This window comes from Heteronotia binoei, chromosome 4 (assembly GCF_032191835.1).
Source record: "Heteronotia binoei isolate CCM8104 ecotype False Entrance Well chromosome 4, APGP_CSIRO_Hbin_v1, whole genome shotgun sequence".
Taxonomy (NCBI): domain Eukaryota; kingdom Metazoa; phylum Chordata; class Lepidosauria; order Squamata; family Gekkonidae; genus Heteronotia; species Heteronotia binoei.
In genome coordinates this window covers 169,882,831-169,904,392 of record NC_083226.1, presented here as the reverse complement: position 1 = coordinate 169,904,392, position 21,562 = coordinate 169,882,831, and the positions used below count along the sequence as shown (strand labels likewise).

The following is a 21,562-nucleotide window of genomic DNA, read 5'->3' as shown; positions in this document are numbered from 1 at the left end:
TCTCTTATGTTCTTATGTGACACAGAGTGTTGGACTGGATGGGCCATTGGCCTGATCCAACATGGCTTCTCTTATGTTCTTATGTGACACAGAGTGTTGGACTGGATGGGCCATTGGCCTGATCCAACAGGGCTTCTCTTATGTGACTCAGAGTGTTGAACTGGATGGGCCACTGGCCTGATCCAACATGGCTTCTCTTCTGTTCTTATGTGACACAGAGTGTTGGACTGGATGGGCCACTGGCCTGATCCAACATGGCTTCTCTTCTGTTCTTAAGGTTAGACCACACTCCAGAGTGAATGCTTGACAGACAGCATTGTCATCAAAAAGCTTCAGTGCCATGTCGGGTGTAGCTATATGTTTTGAAAGTGAAAGCAAATCCTCTTTCTCAGCTCTTTTTTCTTTTCTCTCCGCAGTGGACAATAAATCAAGCAAAGGGGGCAAGATAAAACGGTAAGAGAAATTTCAGTCGCAGCAACTGTAGGCCAGCTACAGAGAATTTCTCACCTCGTTTCATGGCCGCCGTTCTTTCCTCCTTGGCTGTGGTCCATTGGTCGAAAGCGTGGTGGGCGGGAAGCAGTTACAAGCAGATATTTCCTCCATTACTTTGCCCGGTGGACTTTTATTCATTGTACAACTCTTGTCTCCCCAGTGAGAACTAAAAATGCCCCTGTATAAATCGATGGTGTGGTCTCATTTGGAATACTGTGTACAATTCTGATCACCTCACCTCAAAAAGGATATTATAGCATTGGAAAAAGTGCAGAAAAGGGCAACTAGAATGATTAAAGGTTTGGAACAATTTCCCTATGAAGAAAGGTTAAAACGCTTCGGGCTCTTTAGCTTGGAGAAATGTCGACTGTGGGGTGACATGATAGAGGTTTACAAGATTATGCATGGGATAGAGAAGGTAGAGAAAGAGGTACTTTTCTCCCTTTGTCACGATACAAGAACTCGTGGGCATTCAATGAAATTGCTGAGCAGCCGGGTTAGAATGGATAAAAGGAAGTCCTTCTTCACCTAAAGGGTGATTAACATGTGGAATTTACTGCCACAGGAGGTGGTGGCGGCTACAAACATAGACAGCTTCAAGAAGGGATTTGGATAACAATATGGAGCAGAGGTCCATCAGTGGCTATTAGCCACAGCGTATTGTTGGAACTGTCTGGGGCAGTGATGCTCTGTATTCTTGGTGCTTGGTGTGGGGTGGGCAAAGTGGAAGGGCTTCTAGCCCCACTTGTGAACCTCCTGATGGCACTTGTGGGGTGGGGGGGTTTGGCCACTGTGTGACACAGAGTGTTGGACTGGATGGGCCTAATCCAACATAGCTTCTCTTATGTTCTTAAAAGCAACTAACACAGTTCTCCTGTCCTCCGTTTTACTCTCACAACCACCCTGCAATGTGGGTTAGGCTGAGAATGTGCAATGGGCCTGAGTCAGCTTCCATGGCAGAGGCGGGATTTGAACCTGGGTTTCTCGGATCCACACTCTTAACCACTGCACAGGAAGAAAAGTTAGAGAGGTTAGGGCTTTTTAGCTTGGAGAAATGATTGAGGGGTAGCATGATAGAGCAGGGATGGCCACATAGAATAAACATCAGATGTTTGAGAGACACAAGATGTGAATGTCAGATGTTTAGAGCCACAAGACAGGAAGGAAAGGAAGGAAGGAAAATAGATGGGGAGAAGAGATGGGAAGAAAACAACTTTAACTTGAAATGCGTTCTCCAAGCTGCTGGCTGCCTTGGCTTGTAGAAGTAATTTAAAGAGAGAAATGCCTTCTCCAAGCCAGCTGATGGAGCATTGGAGGTTCCAAAAGCCACACAATATGTTTGAAAGAGCCACATGTGGCTCCTGAGCCGCAGTTTGGCCACCACTATGATAGAGGTTTACAAAATTATTCATGGGATAGAGAAGGTAGAGAAAGTAGTACTTTTCTCCCTTTCTCACGAGACAAGAACTTGTGGGCGCTCCATGAAGCTGCTGAGCAGTTGGGTTAGAACAGAGAAAAGAAAGTGTTTCTTCACCAGACGAGTAATTGACAAGTGGAATTCGTTGCTGCAGGAAGTGGTGGCATGGCAGGCTACAAGCACAGACAGCTTTAAGAAGGGATTAGATAAACATCTGGAGCAGAGGTCTATCAGTGGCTTATGGCCACAAGGCACAGATGGAACACTCTGTCTGGGGGCAACGATGCTCTGTATTCTTGGTGGCTGAGGCAACAGTGGGAGGGCTTCTGACATTCTGACCCCACTGGTGGGCCTCCTGATGGCCACTGTGTGACACAGAGGGTTGGGCTGGATGGGCCATTGGCCTGATCCAACATGTCGTCTTTTATATTCTAAGAGCAGAAGTCCATGAGTGGCTATTAGACACAAGGTAGAGATGGAATGCTCTGGGCCGGTGATGCTCTGTATTCTTGACGCTTGGAGGTAACGGTGGGAGAGCTTCTGAATTTCTGGCCCCACTGGTGGGCCTCCTGATGGCACCTTGGTTTTGGCCACTGTGTGACAAGGAGTGTTGGACTGGATGGGCGATTGGCCTGATCCGACATGGTTTCTTTTATGTCCTTACGTCTTTGCATGCCTTAGCGCTGCCCTTGTCCGCTTAATCTGTCAGCATTTTGAGACATCTTGGTAAGCCTCTCGTGCATTCTAGGGCAGTCAGCAGCACGTACCGCAACCTTCCAAAGATCAGCCAACAACAGGCCGTGCAGAGATCGGTATCAAAATCTTCATCGCACCGGGGGGCTGAAACCAAGCTCTCTAGCAAGGAGAGCCCGAAACAGGTGGCTGTTCTTTTTTTTCATGTTGCGTTCTGACAAATAATTTAACCTCAGGGCTCCAGGGCTTTTAGCTAGCAAGCGCAATATCTGGTTTATTATTAAGACCGTGGAAGATGGACCAGCCCAGACAGAGGCTCAAAATATGCACTACGTGTAACACATGACTGCCACAGGAATTCCAGCTGGATGCCAGTTTCGAGTTCTCTGTGGGAACTGTCCTGAAGGGCTGTGGGAACGCATTTTGGATTGGGACCGGAATTCGGATAGGGGCCGCGGGGAGGAGGGACTTGGCAATCCCGAATATTTCCTGAATCCCAATGCCATACCAATAATGGGATTCAGCAGGGCTATTTTGTAGCAGGAACTCCTTTGCTTATTAGGCCATCCCCCACTCCCCAAGGGAGCCCCGTGGCACAGAGTGTTAAAGCTGCAGTACTGCAGTCCTAAGCTCTGCTCACGACCTGAGTTCGATCCCCGGCAGAAGCTGGGTTTTCAGGTAGCCGGCTCGAGGTTGATTCAGCCTCCCATCCTTCCGAGGTCGGTAAAATGAGTCCCCAGCTTGCTGGTGGGAAAGCGTAGATGACTGGGGAAGGCAATGGCAAACCATCCTGTAAAAAACCATCCTGTAAAAACCATCCTGAAAACGTGAAAGCAACGTCACCTCAGAGTCGTAAACGACTGGTGCTTGCACAGAGGACCTTTCCTTTCCCCCCCCTCCCCCCACCGATGTAACCAATCCTCCTGGAGCTTACAGTAGGCCCTGTACAATGAGCCCTGTAAGCACTTGGAGGATTGGCTACATCAGAGGGGTGTGGCCTCATATGCAAAAGAGTTCCTGCTACAAAAAAAAAATCCCTGGGATTCGGGAAATCAGGAAATACCAATTATTTTTTTCCGAGTTCAGCCTACCGTTTTCTTTTTTCCTTTTGCCTCCAGGAGAACGAAGGCGTTTTAGCCCCGGTGTCATCTGACTTTGGTTTAAGCGTGTCTGCAATCCACAAAGGCGGCGGCGGTGAAGGCACCCATCCGAGAAGGGTTGGTAGGAATCCTGCATGCACAGAAATACACGGTGTGGGATTTCAGGGGTCTGAAGCAGGGTCGGGATGGGCGGAGGAGAGGACAGCTGGTATCAAGGAGGCTGGCGAGTTTTGCGTAGTTTACCGTGGATGTCTTAGCACAGGGATCCCCGGCCTTTCACATGGGAAACCAAAGTGCAGGGGAGAAGGAGTAGGATAATTTTAAAAACATAAAAACATAAGAGAAGCCATGAGAGAGAAGAGAAGCCTTCTGTCTATTCTTGATCTGGTTGGCCTCCGCTGCCACCACTGTCACCTGTGCTATAAAACAGAATAATATCTGTCATCTCTACGGGATATCACGATGTGAGATGGCTAGGCTGGGCAATAGGTGATTATGGCATATTTTCTGTTGAGTTGTCCGCTCATAAAATGTTTTTTATTGTATTTTATTGTTTTATCATATGTTGTACTTTACCCCGAGCCTTTTGGGGAATGGGCAGAATAGAAATATACTAAAATAATAATAATAAATAATGTTGGACCAGACCAATGGCCCATCCGGTCCAACACTCTGTATCACACAGTGGCCAAAAAACCCAAGTGCCATCAGGAGAATCAGTGGGGCCAGGACACTAGAAGCTCTCCTACTGTTGCCCCCCACCCCCAAACACCAAGAATACAGAGCATCACTTGTGCCAGACATAAGAGAAGCCATGTTGCATCAGGCCAATGGCCCATCTAGTCCAACACTCTATGTCACACAGTGGCCAAAAAAACCAGGCACCATCAAGAGGTCCGTCAGTGAGGCCAGGACACTAGAAGCCCCACACTGTGCCCCCGCCACAGCACCAAGAATACGGAGCATCACTGCCTCAGACAGAGAGCTCCAACAATACCCTGTGGCGAATAGCCACATTTGCTCTTCATTTGTTTGGACCAGATACCTAGCCCGATGAGGAAGCTTTTATAGAGTGGTCCTTACCACATTCAAGCTTGAATTCTCCTTAGATGCTAAAATACCTGTCATACTTTGAAGGAGAAGATACTGGATTTATATCCCATCCTAAACTTTGAATCTCAGAGTCTCAGAGCGGTCACAATCTCCTTTACCTTTGCCCCCCCCCCCACAACAGACACCCTGTGAGGTGGATGGGGCTGAGAGAGCTCTCACAACAGCTGCCCTTTCAAGGACAACTCCTACGAGAGATATGGCTGACCCAAGGCCATGCCAGCAGGTGCAAGTGGAGAGTGGGGAATCAAACCCGGTTCTCCCAGATAAGAGTCCGCACACTTAACCACTACACCAGACTGGCTCTCTTTGGTCACCTTATGAGAAGACAAGAGCCACTGGAAAAAACAACCATGCTAGGAAAAGCTGAAGGCGGCAGGAAAAGAGGAAGACCCAACGTGAGATAGCTTGCCAGTTTGGTGTAGTGGTTAAGTGTGTGGACTCTTACCTGGAAGAACCGGGTTTGATTCCTCACTCCTCCACGTGCACCTGCTGATGCGACCTCGGGTCAGCCACAAGTTCTCGCAGAGCTGTTCCTCTCCAGAGCAGTTTCTGTCGGAGCTCTTTTAGCCCCACCCGCTTCGCAGGTTGTCTGTTGTGGGAAGGGGAAGGGAAAGGAGATTGTAAATTAGTTAGTTAATTTGATTTGTATCCCGCCCTCCTCGCCAAAGCAGGTTCAGGGCCGCTCTGAGACTCCTTTGAGTAGTGAAGGGCTGGGTATAAATCCAGTCTCTTCTGCTTCAATTGAGGAAGCTACAGCCCTGTGTCTGCAAGACCTCAGGAAGGCGGTTAAACAAGAGGATATTTTGGAGGTCGTTAAATTCATAGAGTCACCTTGATTCCCAAGCCACTTAATGGCTCTTAACACACACCTTAACGTATATCCTGTTTTGGTGTACCTCTGTTCAGAAGCCTTGTGGTTCTTCTGGCTCGTTACCCATTATTTCCCTACTGTACCCAGTATGTACCCTGTGGTGCAGAGTGGTAAAGCTGCAGCACTGCAGTCCAAGCTCTGCTCACAATCTGAGTTCGATCCCAGCGGAAGCTAGTTCAGGTAGCCGGCTCAGGTTGACTCAGCCTTCCATCCTTCTGAGGTCGGTCAAATGAGTCCCCAGCTTGCTGGGGGGAAAGGGTAAAAGACTGGGGAAGGCAATGGCAAAGCACCCTGTAAAAAGTCTGCCGTGAAAATGTGAAAGCAAAATCACCCCAGAGTCGGAAACGACTGGTGCTTGCACAGGGGATTACCTTTACCTTTTTACCCAGTATTTGGAGGGAGTCTTAAGGTCAGCTGGATCTGGGTTCAGGACTCGCTGGTCGGTTTGAGGCCGGGTGTGTATCTCTCTCCTAACAAGCTCAGTGTCCACCTCCCTCAGGGCCAAATCATCGATTTCCGTGGGATGATCCAAGACGCAATCAAAGGAGCATCGAGCGAAATTGCGTTGCACAACCTGAACTGCAACCCTGACCCTTCGGTGAGTGACAGTCTTTACTTCCAGCGGAATAAATTTGAGAAGTAATTCCATTTTTTTTTTACAATAATAAAGTTTATTTATCCTTTGCACAAAATAATTACAAAGTGTCAGCAATTTAGCATACATCAAATCTGACATATGAAAATCACAGTAAACAAGGATAAAACAAAAATTAAATACAGATCAAAAATAGATCAGCTTTTTGTAGAATGAATTGTTAGGTACAATGTCATATTCAGTTAAATACTTTACCAGAGGAAACCAGATGTCAAGTTTGATACAAAACTACGTTTATTGATAGACTGATACTTTCTCCTGGAACAGGATTTGGGAGTGATGCTAAAGATACATTGATACAATACTTTTAAGGCATACTTCAAAGGATTCCAAAAGGTGGGGGCGAGGGATGAGCTCTAACACATAAACTATCATGTCTGCATTCTCACAGCATTATCAGTACTCCGTCCTTGCTTTCCAGATGTTCTACACTCTCATACAGGAATGTATGGGAAGGTGCTGATTACTCTTTCTCAAGTTAGTTTTTTTCCTCTCTACTCTACTTCACAAGCAATAAAGCCAGAGGGAGGAGGGGGAAAGAATAACAAAGTTAATAGGCTTTGGTCCTCCATGATACTTCACAGGCCAGCTTTATGGAGGACCCTAAAACAATTAATTGCCAGTGGAATTCTACCATGCTTGACACCAGACAGCTACCACACGATGTTCATAAGAACATAAGAGAAGCCATGTTGGATCAGACCAATGGCCCATCCAGTCCAACACTCTGTCACACAGTGGCCAAAAAAATTTATATATATATATACACACACACACACATATACACAGTGTGGCTAATAGCCACTGATGGACCTCTGCTCCATATTTTTATCCAATCCACTCTTGAAGCTGGCTATGCTTGTAGCCGCCACCACCTCCTGTGGCAGTGAATTCCACGTTAATCACCCTTTGGGTGAAGAAGGACTTTCTTTTATCAGATCTAACCCGACTGCTCAGCAATTTCATCGAATGCCCACGAGTTCTTGTATTGTGAGTTCTTGTATTGTGAGAAAGGGAGAAAAGGACTTCTTTCTCTACTTTCTCCATCCCATGCATACTCTTTAAAATCTCTATCATGTCACCCCGCAGTCGACGTTTCTCCAAGCTAAAGAGCCCCAAGCGTTTTAACCTTTCTTCATAGGGAAAGTGTTCCAACCCTTTAATCATTCTAGTTGCCCTTTTCTGGACTTTTCATATTGCTCAATCAAGAAATCAAAAGAATTGCATTCTATTTTATTCAGAACAAACAATTCCCACAGCCTGTGAAACCATTGATCTAATAAAGGTGGAGAAGAGTTTACCCAATTTTCAGCTATTGTCATTCTAGCCGTTGCAATCAAAATATTAATTAATTCAACAGTACCTTTGTTAAGCGCTTGGTCTTTCCAATTGTGTAAAAGATATACATCCAGTTTTAGAGGGAGAAAGTACCTCGAAGAAAATAATGTGTGTGTTTGGTTTTCTGCAAACCGACCCCCACCCCAAACTTAGTATTCTGCAGCCAGGAAACCGAGATCATTATAGTATGAATGGTAGAGAAATAAGCATGCATTTGCTTGATTTAATTAACTACAGTGATAGAGACGAGGTTTTTGGAGAGTTAGAAGTGTGTGCTGGCAGGGCTGGGGTGATGGAGGAAGAAGTTATCCGTCGATGGGACCCCATCAACAACTAAGTTTTAACCGCAGTTCGAATTGGGAAAGGAACGGTTCGTGTTGGTTCTATTAGGTCGAATATTAGAAAAAAAATGATCAATTTGCCTTGGAAGCATAGAAGCTTTTTGCAGTATCGCCAATCCTCCACGATTCCTTGGTTAAGGGGAAAATGCCGTTCAAACAAATTACAAAGATGATCTGACTCCAATGGTAACAAGAGAAAGAAATTTTACTTACAAAAATAGAAGCATATCTTACATGACCTATTCCACGTAGGTACATTTAACTTATTGTGAACAGATTAACTTCCAGAAAGGTTAACTTGCTACAGCTCCAAGCCCAGGTAAGAGAGAGGAGAAGAGACATTCTATAGAACAGAGGTCCCCACTTCTGGTACGTGGACTGGTCCTGGTCTGTGGCCTGCTGGCAACCGGGCTGCAGAGCGAGGCCACACCACCTCTTTCATCCTTCTGGGTCCTGGGCTGGCAGAAGGAGCAGTGTTGCTGTGACCTTAGCCTACCCCCCTATTTATAGGCCCCCACTTATCAGCTGATCAGCGTGGGTCTTTAAATGGAAGGGGGAGGCAGATTGGCCTCCCACCACCTGGCCATCAAGTGAGGAGGTGGCAGAAACAGCCCCAGTCTCCCCCACATTTAAAGACCCTCATGGTGGGCAGGGAGGGGCAGGCAGGGGGCAGCCTGGGGTGGCAAAACCCCCAGTGCTGCCTCCCCCCCCCACTGGGCGGAGGAAAAATTGTCGTGGACAAAACTGGTCCCTGGTGCCAAAAAGGTTGGGGACCACTGCTATAGAAGATGAAAACAGAAGGCAATCAAGGGCCAAAGAGGCTCAACATCTAATTGGTGAGAGGGCGGAGCCAACTGCCCCAGTGAGGGAATTCTCTTAACCCTTTCCCTCCCAGATCATCTGGCATGCAGATTTACAATCTCCCAACACTTTAACCCTCCTCTTCCCTATGGAACAATGGTTTTAACAGCACTTCCTTCTTTTCATTCTTTTCTTTTTTGAAGAATCCGGTCTCTTCCAATGAATGCCATCAAGGCGAATTGCAAGGAATTGATTCACAACAAGAAAGCAGCAACACATTTGTTTTTAGAAAAATGCCCCCCCCCCCGAACCATTTTGTTTTACACAGTTTGCAAAACATCCAAAGCGTTTCTATTCTGTTTTTATAGGAACGGTTGTTAAAACCTCTCGGGGCCTTTGTCGGGATGACGGGTGAGATGCGAGAACTCGCTACAGTCGTAAGCCGGGTAGGAGCAAACCTTCTGTTTCATTCCACACAGGTGATCACCGGTGCTAGTTGGCTGAGAAATTCACCTTACGCTTCAAGGAGTCCCTATCTCGCTCCCAAAACCAGACATGAGGAACATCCATAACAAATGCCACATTTCTGAGTGCATTTCAGTGGGATAGTCCCCTGGATGAACCCCACTGAACTGAATGTTTGTTCTTGTGTGACTCCCAGGGGTCATTTTGTAGAAAAATAGGTGGTGGAGCTCATTAGCATAACTCATTAGCATATGCCACCCCCCCCCAGCAGCCAAAAGCAACTTGAAGCAAGAATGGAGAGCCTCAGGTGAGCAAGGCCTGCTTGGGCTGGCTAGAGATCCAGCCAGCCCAAGCAGGCCTCACTCTCCTGGGGCTCTCCTTGGCCATCCCCCCCCACGCAAACAAAAGGCCAGCAGGCCACCTGCCACCCAAAATCACATAAGAAGTGGAGAAAGGGTGGCATGGGCTTCTCTAGGGGTTAATGAGGGCTGTTGGGGGCATGGTAAAGCTCCTGGTAGCTGGCTGGCTGCCCGCTCTCCTCATCCAGGGATTGTTATGCAGCTGCACCTACTATTCAAAGGACAAGGTAGGTGGGGAGTAGGAAGGGGAACCCTCAGAAAGGTTCAGGAGCTGAGGTCTTGTAAGCTCCTGGTGACTCCTATTCACTCCTAAGTGGGGTTTATGCAGGAGGTCTTCCATCAGGGTCATGCCCTCTCTGATTGCTGGCGAATGAGGATGCTGCTGGGCTTGTTGGGGTGTCAGCGTCAATCCTGAATGTTGGTAGTCTTCACAGAACTCCAAAGGTTTTCTTTCTATGATTTAGGGTTGCCAGCTTTGGGTTGGGCAATCCCTTGTGATATGGGGATAGAGATTGGGGACGGTGGGGTTTGGGGAGGGAGATCAGCCAGGGTGGGATTCCATAGGGTCCATCTTCCAAAGCTGCAGTTTTCTCCAGGGAAAACTGATCCATGTTCTTTGGAGCTCAGTTGTGATTTTGAGAGATCTCCAGGCCACACCTGGAGGCTGCAACCAAATAAATCCAAACCACTCTGTGAAAAATATATTTACAAAATGTGATTCATACAAGAAAAAAAGTGCCATTCAGCAACCTCATCATTTTACATGCTGCATGTGCATATTTATGCACATATATATATCAGTCCAAATCATAAATAAATCCAAGACATGAATCCAAAAAGAGCTCCAACGGACAGCTAGCAGTGTAAAGCCCGTTTTGGACCACCAGGTTCTTCCTCCAGGGAACGTCTTGCAGAACTTGCGGTATATGTGTAGAGAATTTCACAATGTTGAGATCTTTCACAAATTTATGCACAAAATTGGAACGCTGCTGCCTCCATCTGGTCAGCAAGTTAATTGGGATGAAGGACCTGGCGGTCCAAAATGGGCTTTACACTGCTAGCTTTCCGTTGGAGCTCCTTTTGGATTCATGTCTTGGATTTATTTATGATTTGGACCGATGTACATATGTGTGCATAAACATGCACATGCTGCATGTAAAATGATGAGGTTGCTGAATGGCACTTTTTTTCTTGTATGAATCACGTTTTGTAAATATATTTTTCACAGAGTGGTTTGGATTTATTTGGTTGCAACTTCATTCCTCTGTGTAACCTATTGCGTATCCACACCTGGAGACTGGCAACCCTGGGAGCTGCTGTTGAGGAAGTTTGCTGGGGTGTTTGCTTAGACAGTTTCAGTTATCTAAAGAGGCCCTGGTTTTATGCACTCCGTTATCGCCTGCTCCGTGCCAAAAAAGTTCCCAAACTTGCATGCCTGCACCTTTTTACTTTGCAGCGAGCCCCTCCAATTGGACCTCCTGATGGCACCTGGGTTTTGGCCACCGTGTGACACAGAGTGTTGGATTGGATGGGCCACTGACCTGATCCAGCATGGCTTGTTCGTACGAGTGTCGAACAGAATCTGGGGAGATCTGCGTTAAAGTAGTTGCCCTACATGAAGGCTGAATAGAGGCATTCAGCCTTACAGGGTCGTTTTGCAGATTTTTGTTTCATTTGGCGTTCTCACAATGATCCATCCTTCCTGCCCAACGTTTTAATTCTTTTTATGGCTTTATATGTGTTTTAGCTCTGGTTTCCGTTGTTTGTTTGGTTTTTGACACGGTTTTGATTGTTTTAATGGTTTTTAAGATGTGTTTTTTATGATGTGTATTTTAATTCGTCAGTCCCCTCGGCGGCCCTTGCAAGGGCAGAAAGGTGGGCTATTAACTTTGTAAAACAAAGAAAAGATAAATGATGGGAGAACCATGTATGTCGCCATGATCTCCTTAATGGGAAGGGAAGGACAAAAATGTGCTTCAAGAATCAAATGTCTGCAGGGTAGAAGGAGTGGTGTGTGTGTGTGTGTTTTTTTTAAAGATCAAACAATCCCTTGCAGGATATTTACCTTCATAACCCAAACGTCAAGTGGGGTGACATCATCGGACTTGATACAGCCAAGCAGTTAGTGAAGGAAGCCGTCGTGTACCCCATCAGGGTAAGGAAGACTCTTTTGAAGTTACAGCTGTTGTTTCAGAAACAGTGGGCCAAGGTGCCGGAGTTGCCGGGTCCAATTCAACAAATATCTGGGGACTTTAGGGGCGGAGCCAGGAGACTTTGGGGGTGGAGCCGGGAGCAAGGTTGTGTCAAGCATAATGGAGCTCCAAAGGGAGTTCTGGCTGTCACATTTAAGAGGATCCATACCTTCCCTCCGTTAGAAATAATGAAGGATAGGGGCACCTTCTTTGGGGGCTCATAGAATTGGATCCCCCGGTCCAGTCTTTTTTGAAACTTGGAGAATATTTTGGGGAGTGGCACCAGATGCTATGCTGAAAATGTGGTGCCTCTACCTCAAAAAATAGCGCGCCCCCCCCCAGAGCCACATACACCTATGGATCAATTCTCCATTAGGAATCGATCTCCATAGGGAATAATGGAGTGCCCAGCAGACATTTCCCTCCCCCCCTCACTTTCCGATGATCTTGAAGTGGGGGAGGGCCTCCAAATTGGGGGATCCCCTGCCGTCACCTGGGGATTGGCAACCCTAAGGGGTGCAGGGACAGAGGAAAGGCAGAACCTGGAACATTAGGAAGAAAACTTGGTGGGGTCAGGAGCAAACCGTTGAACTCTCCCTAAAACTTGCCTTCCTTTTCAGTCTCTCATGTTGCTTACTACATGCCAGTTTTTTTATACCACTGGTGTGGTTTCGCTGTGACCATTCCTTGCTGTTTGGAGCTCTGGGGATTGCAAAGGAAGACGACACATCTCTTCTCTTCTGGGAAGCGAGAGCAGAACGCAGAAGGGCTCAGGTTTGGTCCTCGGGACCCCAAAGTACAGGAGTGCAGAAGGTGACCCGAGGAAGGTCCCTTTCCTGGCGGCCAACCTCCTCGCAGCTTCTCTCTGCACAGTTTTTCTCTCTTTCAGCTGAACTCTGATACTAAGGTTCACCAAGGGTCAAACAGTTGTGTGAAAATAGATGCAGCAGACCCCATGGGCTATAATGGAGAATCGATCTAGGGCAGGGGTGTCAAACATTCCGTCCAGGGGCCCAATCAGGCCACTGGAGAGCTCCTATCAGGCCCCTGAGCAACTGGCTGTCATCTGCTTCCTTCTCCCTCTCTCTTGCTTCCTTCTGCATCATTGCCGGGCTTGTTCAATCGCACAGCAGAGCTACCGAGCAAAATGTGTTTTCTCCATTGGCTGAGGCTCCTCCCTTAGGGAGGAAGGGGGGAGGCAGAGCTTGCTATGCTCTCTCAATCCCACAACAGAGCTACTGAGCCAAACCTTGGCTGAGGCTCCTCCTCCTCCTGGCCACCTGGGAAAGGAAGGAAAGAGCCAGAGCTTCCTTTGTTTAGTTCCCTGGATCCTGTGGGAGAGATACAAAGAAAGCATCTTTAAGACCAAGGAGTGCTAATGTTTTAAGGTTGTTTTTTTTTAAATTTCTGTGTCCTTTACAACGTTTATATCTCTGCTATCTAATCTTAAAATAGGTGCACACATGGCCCGACCCAACACGACAAGTTCTTATTTATGTTAGATCTGGCTCTCATAACAATTGAGTTTGACACCCCTGATCTAGGGGGTATCCGGGACTTTTGGGGGCTCATTTTTTAGGCAGAGGCACCAAATTTGTGGCACAGCTGCTGGTGCCTCTCCTCCCCCCTCCCCCGGGCGTTCATGGACCAGGGGGTCCAATTCTATGGGTTCCAGAAGGAGGTGCCCCCATACTCCATTGTTTCCGGGGGGAGGAGAAAATGCCTTCTAGTGGGCTGAGCTGAAAATCTCTGAGCTGCCAGATAAAATTTTTGTGTGCCAGGGCCCCCCTAGCATGGCTTAGAGGGAACTCTAGACATAGGTACCTGCAGGAATTGCTGGAACCTCTGTTGTAAAACCGTAGAGTTTCTGGCAATTCGTAGAGTGATCTCTTCCACTTTGGGTTTTTTAAAGGGAAAGTGATGTGGCGTCTTATGTGTCACTGCAGGGTTTTCATATATTTTTCTCCACTTAGAGCAACAAGAGACAATGGGAGCAGTGGGACCCTTAGTTGGAGGGTAAGAACGGTCTGTGGCAGAGTGAGACACAGCTTTTTTGCAGCAGGAACTCCTTTGCTTATTAGGCCACACACCCCTGATGCAGCCAATCCTCCGGGAGCTTACGGTAGGCCCTGTACTAAGAGCCCTGTAAGCTCTTGGAGGATTGGCTACATCAGGGCTGTGTGTGGCCTAATATGCAAAGGAGTTCCTGCAACAACAACAAAAACTCTGCCAACCTAGATGGAACCAGGGGTGGAATTCTAGCAGGAGCTCTTTTGCATATGAGGCCCCACCCCCTGATGTAGCCAATCCTCCAAGAGCTTACAAAGAAGAGCCTTGTAAGCTCTTGGAGGATTGGCTACATCAGGGCTGTGTGTCGCCTAATAAGCAAAGGCGCTTCTGCTACAAAAAAAAGCCCTAGTGAGGCGGAAGAACTGGATGTCTGTAGCCGTGGCAGGGATTTCTTTGAATTCTCAAACTTCCCCTCTTCCTTCCATAGTATCCACAGCTGTTCACGGGCATCCTCTCTCCATGGAAAGGGCTGCTCCTGTACGGGCCTCCAGGTACTGTCTGCAAACCCAAACCCTAACCCTGCTTCAGTTTCAGGCATCTGTCTTGTCTGAACAGGTTCACAAGTTCAGAACGATGGACCATCCCAAGGGCTGCAGAAGGACATAGGGTTCTTATGGATTTCTTTCTCCCTAGCAACACATGGGTAGACCCAGCATGGCCTCCCTGGGTGCCAAGGTGCCTGCAGACCCATTTCCTAGTCTGTACCAAGTGGGCAGGGCCAGGCGGAGCTTTAGCCCAGCAAGGCTTCTGATTGGCCGTTGGAGATCTGACGGGCTGTGCAGATTTTTCAGTAGATGTTGCCAGGACTTTTTTTTGTAACAGGAACTGCTTTGCATATTAGGCCACGCCCGCCCGATGTAGCCAATCCTCCACGAGCTTACAGGGCTGTTAGTACAGGGTCCAGAGATAGAATTCTAGCAGGGGCTTCTTTGCATATTAGGCCACGTCCCCTGATGGAGCCAATTCTCCAAGAGCTTACAGGGCTCTTAGTACAGGGTCCAGAGATAGAATTCTAGCAGGGGCTCCTTTGCATATTAGGCCACGCCCCCCTGATGGAGCCAATCCTCCAAGAGCTTACAGGGCTCTTAGTACAGGGTCCAGAGATAGAATTCTAGCAGGGTTCCTTTGCATATTAGGCCACGCCCCCCTGATGGAGCCAATCCTCCAAGAGCTTACAGGGTTCTTAGTACAGGGTCCAGAGATAGAATTCTAGCAGGGGCTCCTTTGCATGTTAGGCCACACACCCCTGATATAGCCAATCCTCCAAGAGCTTACAGGGCTCTTAGTACAGGGTCCAGAGATAGAATTCTAGCAGGGGCTCCTTTGCATATTAGACCACACCCTCCTGATGGAGCCAATCCTCCAAGAGCTTACAGGGCTCTTAGTACAGGGTCCAGAGATAGAATTCTAGCAGGGGTTCCTTTGCATATTAGGCCACACACCCCTGATGAAGCCAATCCTCCAAGAGCTTACAAGGCTCTCTTACAGGGCCTACTGTAAGCTCCAGGATGCTACATCAGGACTGTGTAGCCTAAGATGCAAAGGAGTCCTTGCTACAAAAAAGCCCTAGATGTTGCTTTGGCATCACCTACCAGCACAGCGGAAGGATCTTCACCATGTGATGGATGGGAAGCCGTGGCAGCCGTTTTGTAGCTGAATCTACCTTTTGCAGCAGCCATTTTCTGACAGCAGTTTCTGTACCCACTTCTGTGCTGGAATTCCAGAAGTGCCCACAGGCTCAAAAAGGGAGGGGGCTGTAGCTCAGTGGCAGAGTATCTGCTTGGCATGCAGAAGGTCCAGGTTCAATCCCTGGCAGCTGCAGTTAAGAACCATGCAGTAGGTGATGGGAGAAACCTCTGTCTGAGACCCTGGAGAGTCACTGCCAGTCTGAGTAGACAGCAATGAGCTAGATCAGTGTTTCCCATTTGCAGGGTCGCGACCCGGTACCGGGCCATGGAAGCCTCACTACAGGGTCACAAGAAAAGCCAAAGCTAGCCCTGCCCCCAGCAAAGCATGACCTCTGCTCTGCTTCCTTCCTTCCCCCGTCTCTCTGTTGTGCAGAGAAAAGCTAGCCTTGAAGACTGACACAGGCTGCAAAGCCTGAGCTCCGTTTGGCTTCCTTTCTTCCCCTATCTTTGTGTTGTGCAGAGAGGAGCTGGGCTGCCTCTCCTTCCTTCTCCTTTCCCCTCCCAGTGTTTGAGGGAAAAGCTGGAATCCACTGGCATTTTAGACCCATGAAGTGTTCTTCAAGATATGAGCTTTCATGTGCCTTGCAGTATGTTCTTTTGGGGAGATTTCCCCTGGAGTATGGACTTCATATCACTTGAAATTAATTCATTAATTGCAGTACAATTCTCTGCTATCTTTCACAGCAATTTCCCAGTTTTTCAGCCAAGGAAAAGTATGAAAAAGAGCTGTCAAAAGATTTTCTTGAAACCAAACAAGATTGGTTGTAGCTTGAGGAAGCGTTCCAGCAGCTGAAGGAAGGGCCTACTAAATGTGTCAGCATATTTTGAGGTAGAGCAGCTGCCAGGGCCCAGCGTGGGTGGTACACAGTGCTGGCATTCCTGATAGCAATGGTAACAGCACTCCCAACTGCTGGCCAGTGCTGTTGAGGAAGGGATGTGCAGGTGGTGCAGGCAATTGAACATGGGCATTAGGAGTGCTTGCAAGCTGGAGAAGAACACACAAACAGATTGGTGCATGCAGGTGTGGGGGTGGAAAGAGAGGACTGCCCACTTTCCACCCCCATTTTGGCTCAGCATGAGTTTCAGAGAGATTTTTCTGAAAACGAAGTTACTTCAGAAGAAAAGGCAGGTTTGGGGGAGTGCCCTGGAAGTGACATCACAGGAAGAGGTGGAGTTTTGGTTCATTGTGCCCCAGAAGAGACATCACTTGGCCCTTGACCTGGAAGTGACATCACAGGAAATGACATGATTCCTGTCTCCCATCTCCACCCCCAAAGTCTCCTGCCTCCACCCTTGAATTTTAGTGGGCCATGAAGAAGTGTAAAAATAACCAGGCCATGGGAAAAAAAAGTTTGGGAAACCCTGACCTAGGTGGACCAAAGATCTGGTTCAGTATAAGGCAGTTTCATAGGTTCATGTGAAGACCCCCACATAAGGCATAACACAACACATAACATATGATATGTGTGTGTGTACATGTGTATATGTATATGTGTGTATATACACACACACTAACCACGTCCCATTTTGGATAGGAGCTCATAGGAGCGGAGCTCTGAAACTGTCCTGTGAGAATTTTGCTGAACTCTAAAATTTGACAGACTTTCTATTTTCCCCCACAAAAAATGGGAAAATAACCAAAACATATAAAGCATACAGATGGAAATCTTCCTCATGCCACTGTGGCCACATAGGAGAAAGCAATTTGAAAAGTATGATGGGAGTAAGCTTTTATGATGACGGTTCTAATTCTAGAAGCATTTTAAGGTAGATGATGGCCTGAAATAATTTAGTCCACCTTCCAGTGATGTCAGGGGTGTGTGGCATATGTAAATGAGTTGTGCTAATGAGCTCCAGCACCTCTTTTTCTATGAAATGACCCCTTACACACACACACACACCCCCAATAGGAAGGCAGAGAGGAAATGTTTAAAATAAATAATAGCGGAGGCATCACTGCTAGCAGGAAGGAGTCAAAAGGAATACGTTTCGCGGGCATTAAGAACATAAGAACATTAGAGAAGCCATGTTGGATCAGGCCAACGGCCCATCCAGTCCAACACTCTATGTCACACGGGCAAAAAAAAAGAAGGTTCACAAGTGGGGCTAGAAGCCCTTCCACTTTGCCCCCCTCCAAGCACCAAGAATACAGAGCATCCATTGATATGCTGTGGCTAATAGCCACTGATGGACCTCTGCTCCATATTTTTATCCAAACCCCTCTTGAAGCTGGCTATGATTGTAGCCACCACCATATCCTGTGGCAGTGAATTCCATACGTTAATCACCCTTTGGGTGAAGAAGGACTTCCTTTTATCCATTCTAACCCGACTGCTCAGCAATTTCATTGAATGCCCATGAGTTTTTAACCTTTCTTCATAGGGAAAGTGTTCCAAACCTTTAATCATTCCAGTTGCCCTTTTCTGGACTTTTTCCAGTGCTATAATATCCTTTTTGAGGTGCGGTGATCAGAATTGTACACAGTATTCCAAATGAGAACACACCATCGATTTATACAGGGGCATTATGATACTGGCTGATTTGTTTTCAGTCCCCTTCCTAATAATTCGCAGCATGGCGTTGGCCTTTTTTATTGCAATCACACGCTGTCTTGACATGTTCAGTGAGTTATCTACAACTTGGGCATTCTAAGTTCAAGAGTCAAGATGCTTCCTTCCCTGCTCCTTCTAGGTACTGGGAAAACACTGCTCGCCAAGGCAGTTGCTACTGAATGCAACACAACCTTCTTTAACATCTCTGCTTCCACCATTGTCAGCAAATGGAGGGGTGATTCGGAAAAGCTAGTCAGGGTAAGAACCATTCTGCTCTTCCTTCTGCCCTAGCAGGAGTTTGCCAGGGAACACACAAACAAGCAAGCTGCCTTATACTGAATCAGAGCCAGTTTGGTGTAGTGGTTAAACCGGGTTTGATTCCCCACTCCTCCACTTGCAGCTGCCAGAATGGCCTTGGGTCAGCCATAGCTCTGGCAGAGCTGTCCTTGAAAGGGCAGCTTCTGGGAGAGCTCTCTCAGCCCCACCCACCTCACAGGGTGTCTGTTGTGGGGGAGGAAGGTAAAAGGAGATTGTGAGCCACGCTGAGATTCAGAGTGGAGGGTAGGATATAAATCCAATATCGTTGTCCTCCTCCAAGATCAGTCTTGTCTACTTAGACTGGCAGCAGGAACTCATTCGCATATTAAGGCATACCCCCTGACATCACCATTGTTTCACATGGGGCTTTTGGTAGAGAAAGCCCAGCAGGAACTCATTTGCCTATTAGGCCACACCCCCTGGTGGCAAGCCAGCCTGAACTGCATTCCTGTTAAAAAAAAGAAAAAGAAAAAAAGCCCTGGGCATAATACTTTTCCTAACTGCAATAATTAAAAGAAAACAACCTGACATAAAAAGAGCAAGAATCATCTGTGTTTTGATTCTGAACATTTTGCTTCATTCTGAGCACTTTATTTGAAATTGCATTTCAGCCCCTTTTTTTGGTTTGCTTTTAAACCCTTATTTAAAAACCTACAGATGTAGCAGTCATAAAAAAGAAGGCAAATATTTTAATCTCTGTTGCTGCCTTTAGGATTTGTCCAGAATCCTTTTCTTCTATCCTATTATTCTCCCATGTACTTGGGTGGGATTTAGGAGAAAAGATTTAAACCATAAGGGCAGGATTATTTGTGTGTATTGCTCTTTCTCTCTTCTCTTCTAAGCCACCCAGATTTAAGAAACGATTTATGATTTATATCCCCATGTCAAGATGTGTATGGGGGGGGGGGAGGAGCCCAATTCTTGGGGCACAAACACACTGTTTTGTTCCCAAGATTCAGAATTTAGCAACTGTATCAGGCAAAGTCTGTTACAGAAAATAAAAATGCATAGCACATAAGTGAAACCAGGGCATTTTTTTTTTAGCAGGAACGCACAGGAACGCAGTTTCAGCTGGCTTGTCGTAAGAGGGTGTGACTTAATATGCAAATGAGGTTCTGCTAGGTGTGAAACTGGTGACACCAGGGGGTGTGGCCTAATATGCAAAGGAGTTCCTGCTGGGCTTTTTCTAGAAGAAGATGATGATATTGGATTTATACCCCACCCTCCACTCCGAAGAGTCTCAGAGTGGCTCACAATCTCCTTTACCTTCCTCCCCCCAACAGACCCCCTGTGAGGTCGGTGGGGCTGAGAGGGCTCTCGCAGCAGCTGCCCTTTCAAGGACAACCTCTGCCAGAGCTCTGGCTGACCCAAGGCCATGCTAGCAGGTGCAAGTGGAGGAGTGGGGAATCAAACCCAGTTCTACCCAGATAAGAGTCCGCACACTTAACCACTACTCCAAACTGGCTCTCTACATAAAAAGCTCTGAGTAAAACATTTAGCAACATGACTAACAGGCCAAACCTGAGCACACTTTCATGAGACTTTAGTAGGATCCTGAGTATAGAGCCCCGTGGCGCAGAGTGGTAAAGCTGTAGAACTGCAGTCAGAGCCCTCTGCTCACGACCTGAGTTCGATCCCCGGCGGAAACTGGGTTCAGGTAGCCGGCTCGAGGTTGACTCAGCCTTCCATCCTTCCGAGGTCAGTCAAATGAGTACCCAGGTTGCTGGGGGGAAAGTGTAGATGACTGGGGAAAGCCATGGCAAACCACCCCGTAAAAAGTCTGAAAACGTTGTGTAAGCAACGTCACTCCAGAGTCGGAAATGACTGGTGCTTGCACAGGGGACTACCTTGACCTTTTTAGGATCCTGAGTAAGCCTCTGAGAATTCTGGCTGTCTCTGAAGAAGTGGTGCCTCAACCAAGCTCACACCCTGCCACAAATGTTGTTGGTCTTGAAGGTCCCACTGGACTCTTGCTCTTTTCCACAGATGAAATGAGCAGTGACTCACGAAAGCTCTTCCCCTGCCACTTTTGTCAGGAACGTCCAGTAGCACCTTAAAGACTACTTGTTAGAATGGCATTGAAGACCCAAGGCACTGATTAATCGTAACTAGGGGTGGGATTCTAGCAGGAGCTCCTTTGCATATTAGGCCACACACTCTAGGGCCGGCCCTGCCTCCAAGAGCTCACAAGGCTCTTTTTTGTAAGCTCCAGGAGGACTGGCTACATCAGGGGTGTGTGGCCTAATAGGCACAGGAGGTCCTGCTAGAATTCCTTACAGGGCTCTTCTCACAGGGCCTACTGAAAGCTCCAGGAGGACTGGCTACATCAGGGGTGTGTGGCCTAATACGCAAAGGAGGTCCTGCTAGAATTCCTTACAGGGCTCTTCTCACAGGGCCTGCTGTAAGCTCCAGGAGGATTGGCTGCATCAGGGGAGTGTGGCCTGATATGCAAAGGAGGTCCTGCTAGAATTCCTTACAGGGCTCTTCTCACAGGGCCTGCTGTAAGCTCCAGGAGGATTGGCTACATCAGGGGGTGTGGCCTAATACGCAAAGGAGGTCCTGCTAGAATTCCTTACAGGGCTCTTCTCACAGGGCCTGCTGTAAGCTCCAGGAGGACTGGCTACATCAGGGGGTGTGGCCTAATAAGCAAAGGAGCTCCTGCCAGAATCCCACCCCTGATCGTAACGATAAGATCATTCAGACCTATCACTAGATGGTGATCCGCAGAGCGAAGGCTCTCTGTGGGATATAGCAGGAGAGATGGTCCAGAAGAGATGTTGTTCTCAGACCTCTTGAGGCTTTAAAACCTTGAACTTCATCTGGTATTCCACGGGGAGTCAGTGCAGGTTGTATGGGAGCTCATAAGGCCTCCCCCCCCAAGAAAAAGCCCAGCAGGAACTCATTTGCATATTAGGCCACACCCCTGGTGCCACCAGTGTTCCACACAGCTTTTTGCTGAAAAAAGTCAGGCAGGAATTCATTTGCATATTAGGCCACACCCCTGACACCGCCATTGTCTCACTCAGGGCTTTTTGCTGGAAAGGTCCAGCAGGAACTCATTTGCATATTAGGCCACACACCCTGGCATCACCATTGT

The 21,562-nt window shown here is 47.5% G+C and overlaps 1 protein-coding gene across 2 annotated transcripts in view; it reads left to right on the top strand.

The window, feature by feature from the left end:
* Positions 1-21,562, top strand: part of KATNAL2 (katanin catalytic subunit A1 like 2) — a 54,363-nt gene that overhangs the window by 17,719 nt on the left and 15,082 nt on the right. For both annotated transcript variants that reach the window (XM_060236200.1, XM_060236201.1), the window contains 8 exons: positions 417-453; positions 2,658-2,787; positions 3,721-3,819; positions 6,186-6,284; positions 9,190-9,267; positions 11,702-11,800; positions 14,335-14,398; positions 18,287-18,405. In XM_060236200.1, coding sequence (XP_060092183.1) covers positions 417-453; positions 2,658-2,787; positions 3,721-3,819; positions 6,186-6,284; positions 9,190-9,267; positions 11,702-11,800; positions 14,335-14,398; positions 18,287-18,405 — 725 coding nt within the window. The remainder of the gene's footprint in view (positions 1-416; positions 454-2,657; positions 2,788-3,720; positions 3,820-6,185; positions 6,285-9,189; positions 9,268-11,701; positions 11,801-14,334; positions 14,399-18,286; positions 18,406-21,562) is intronic.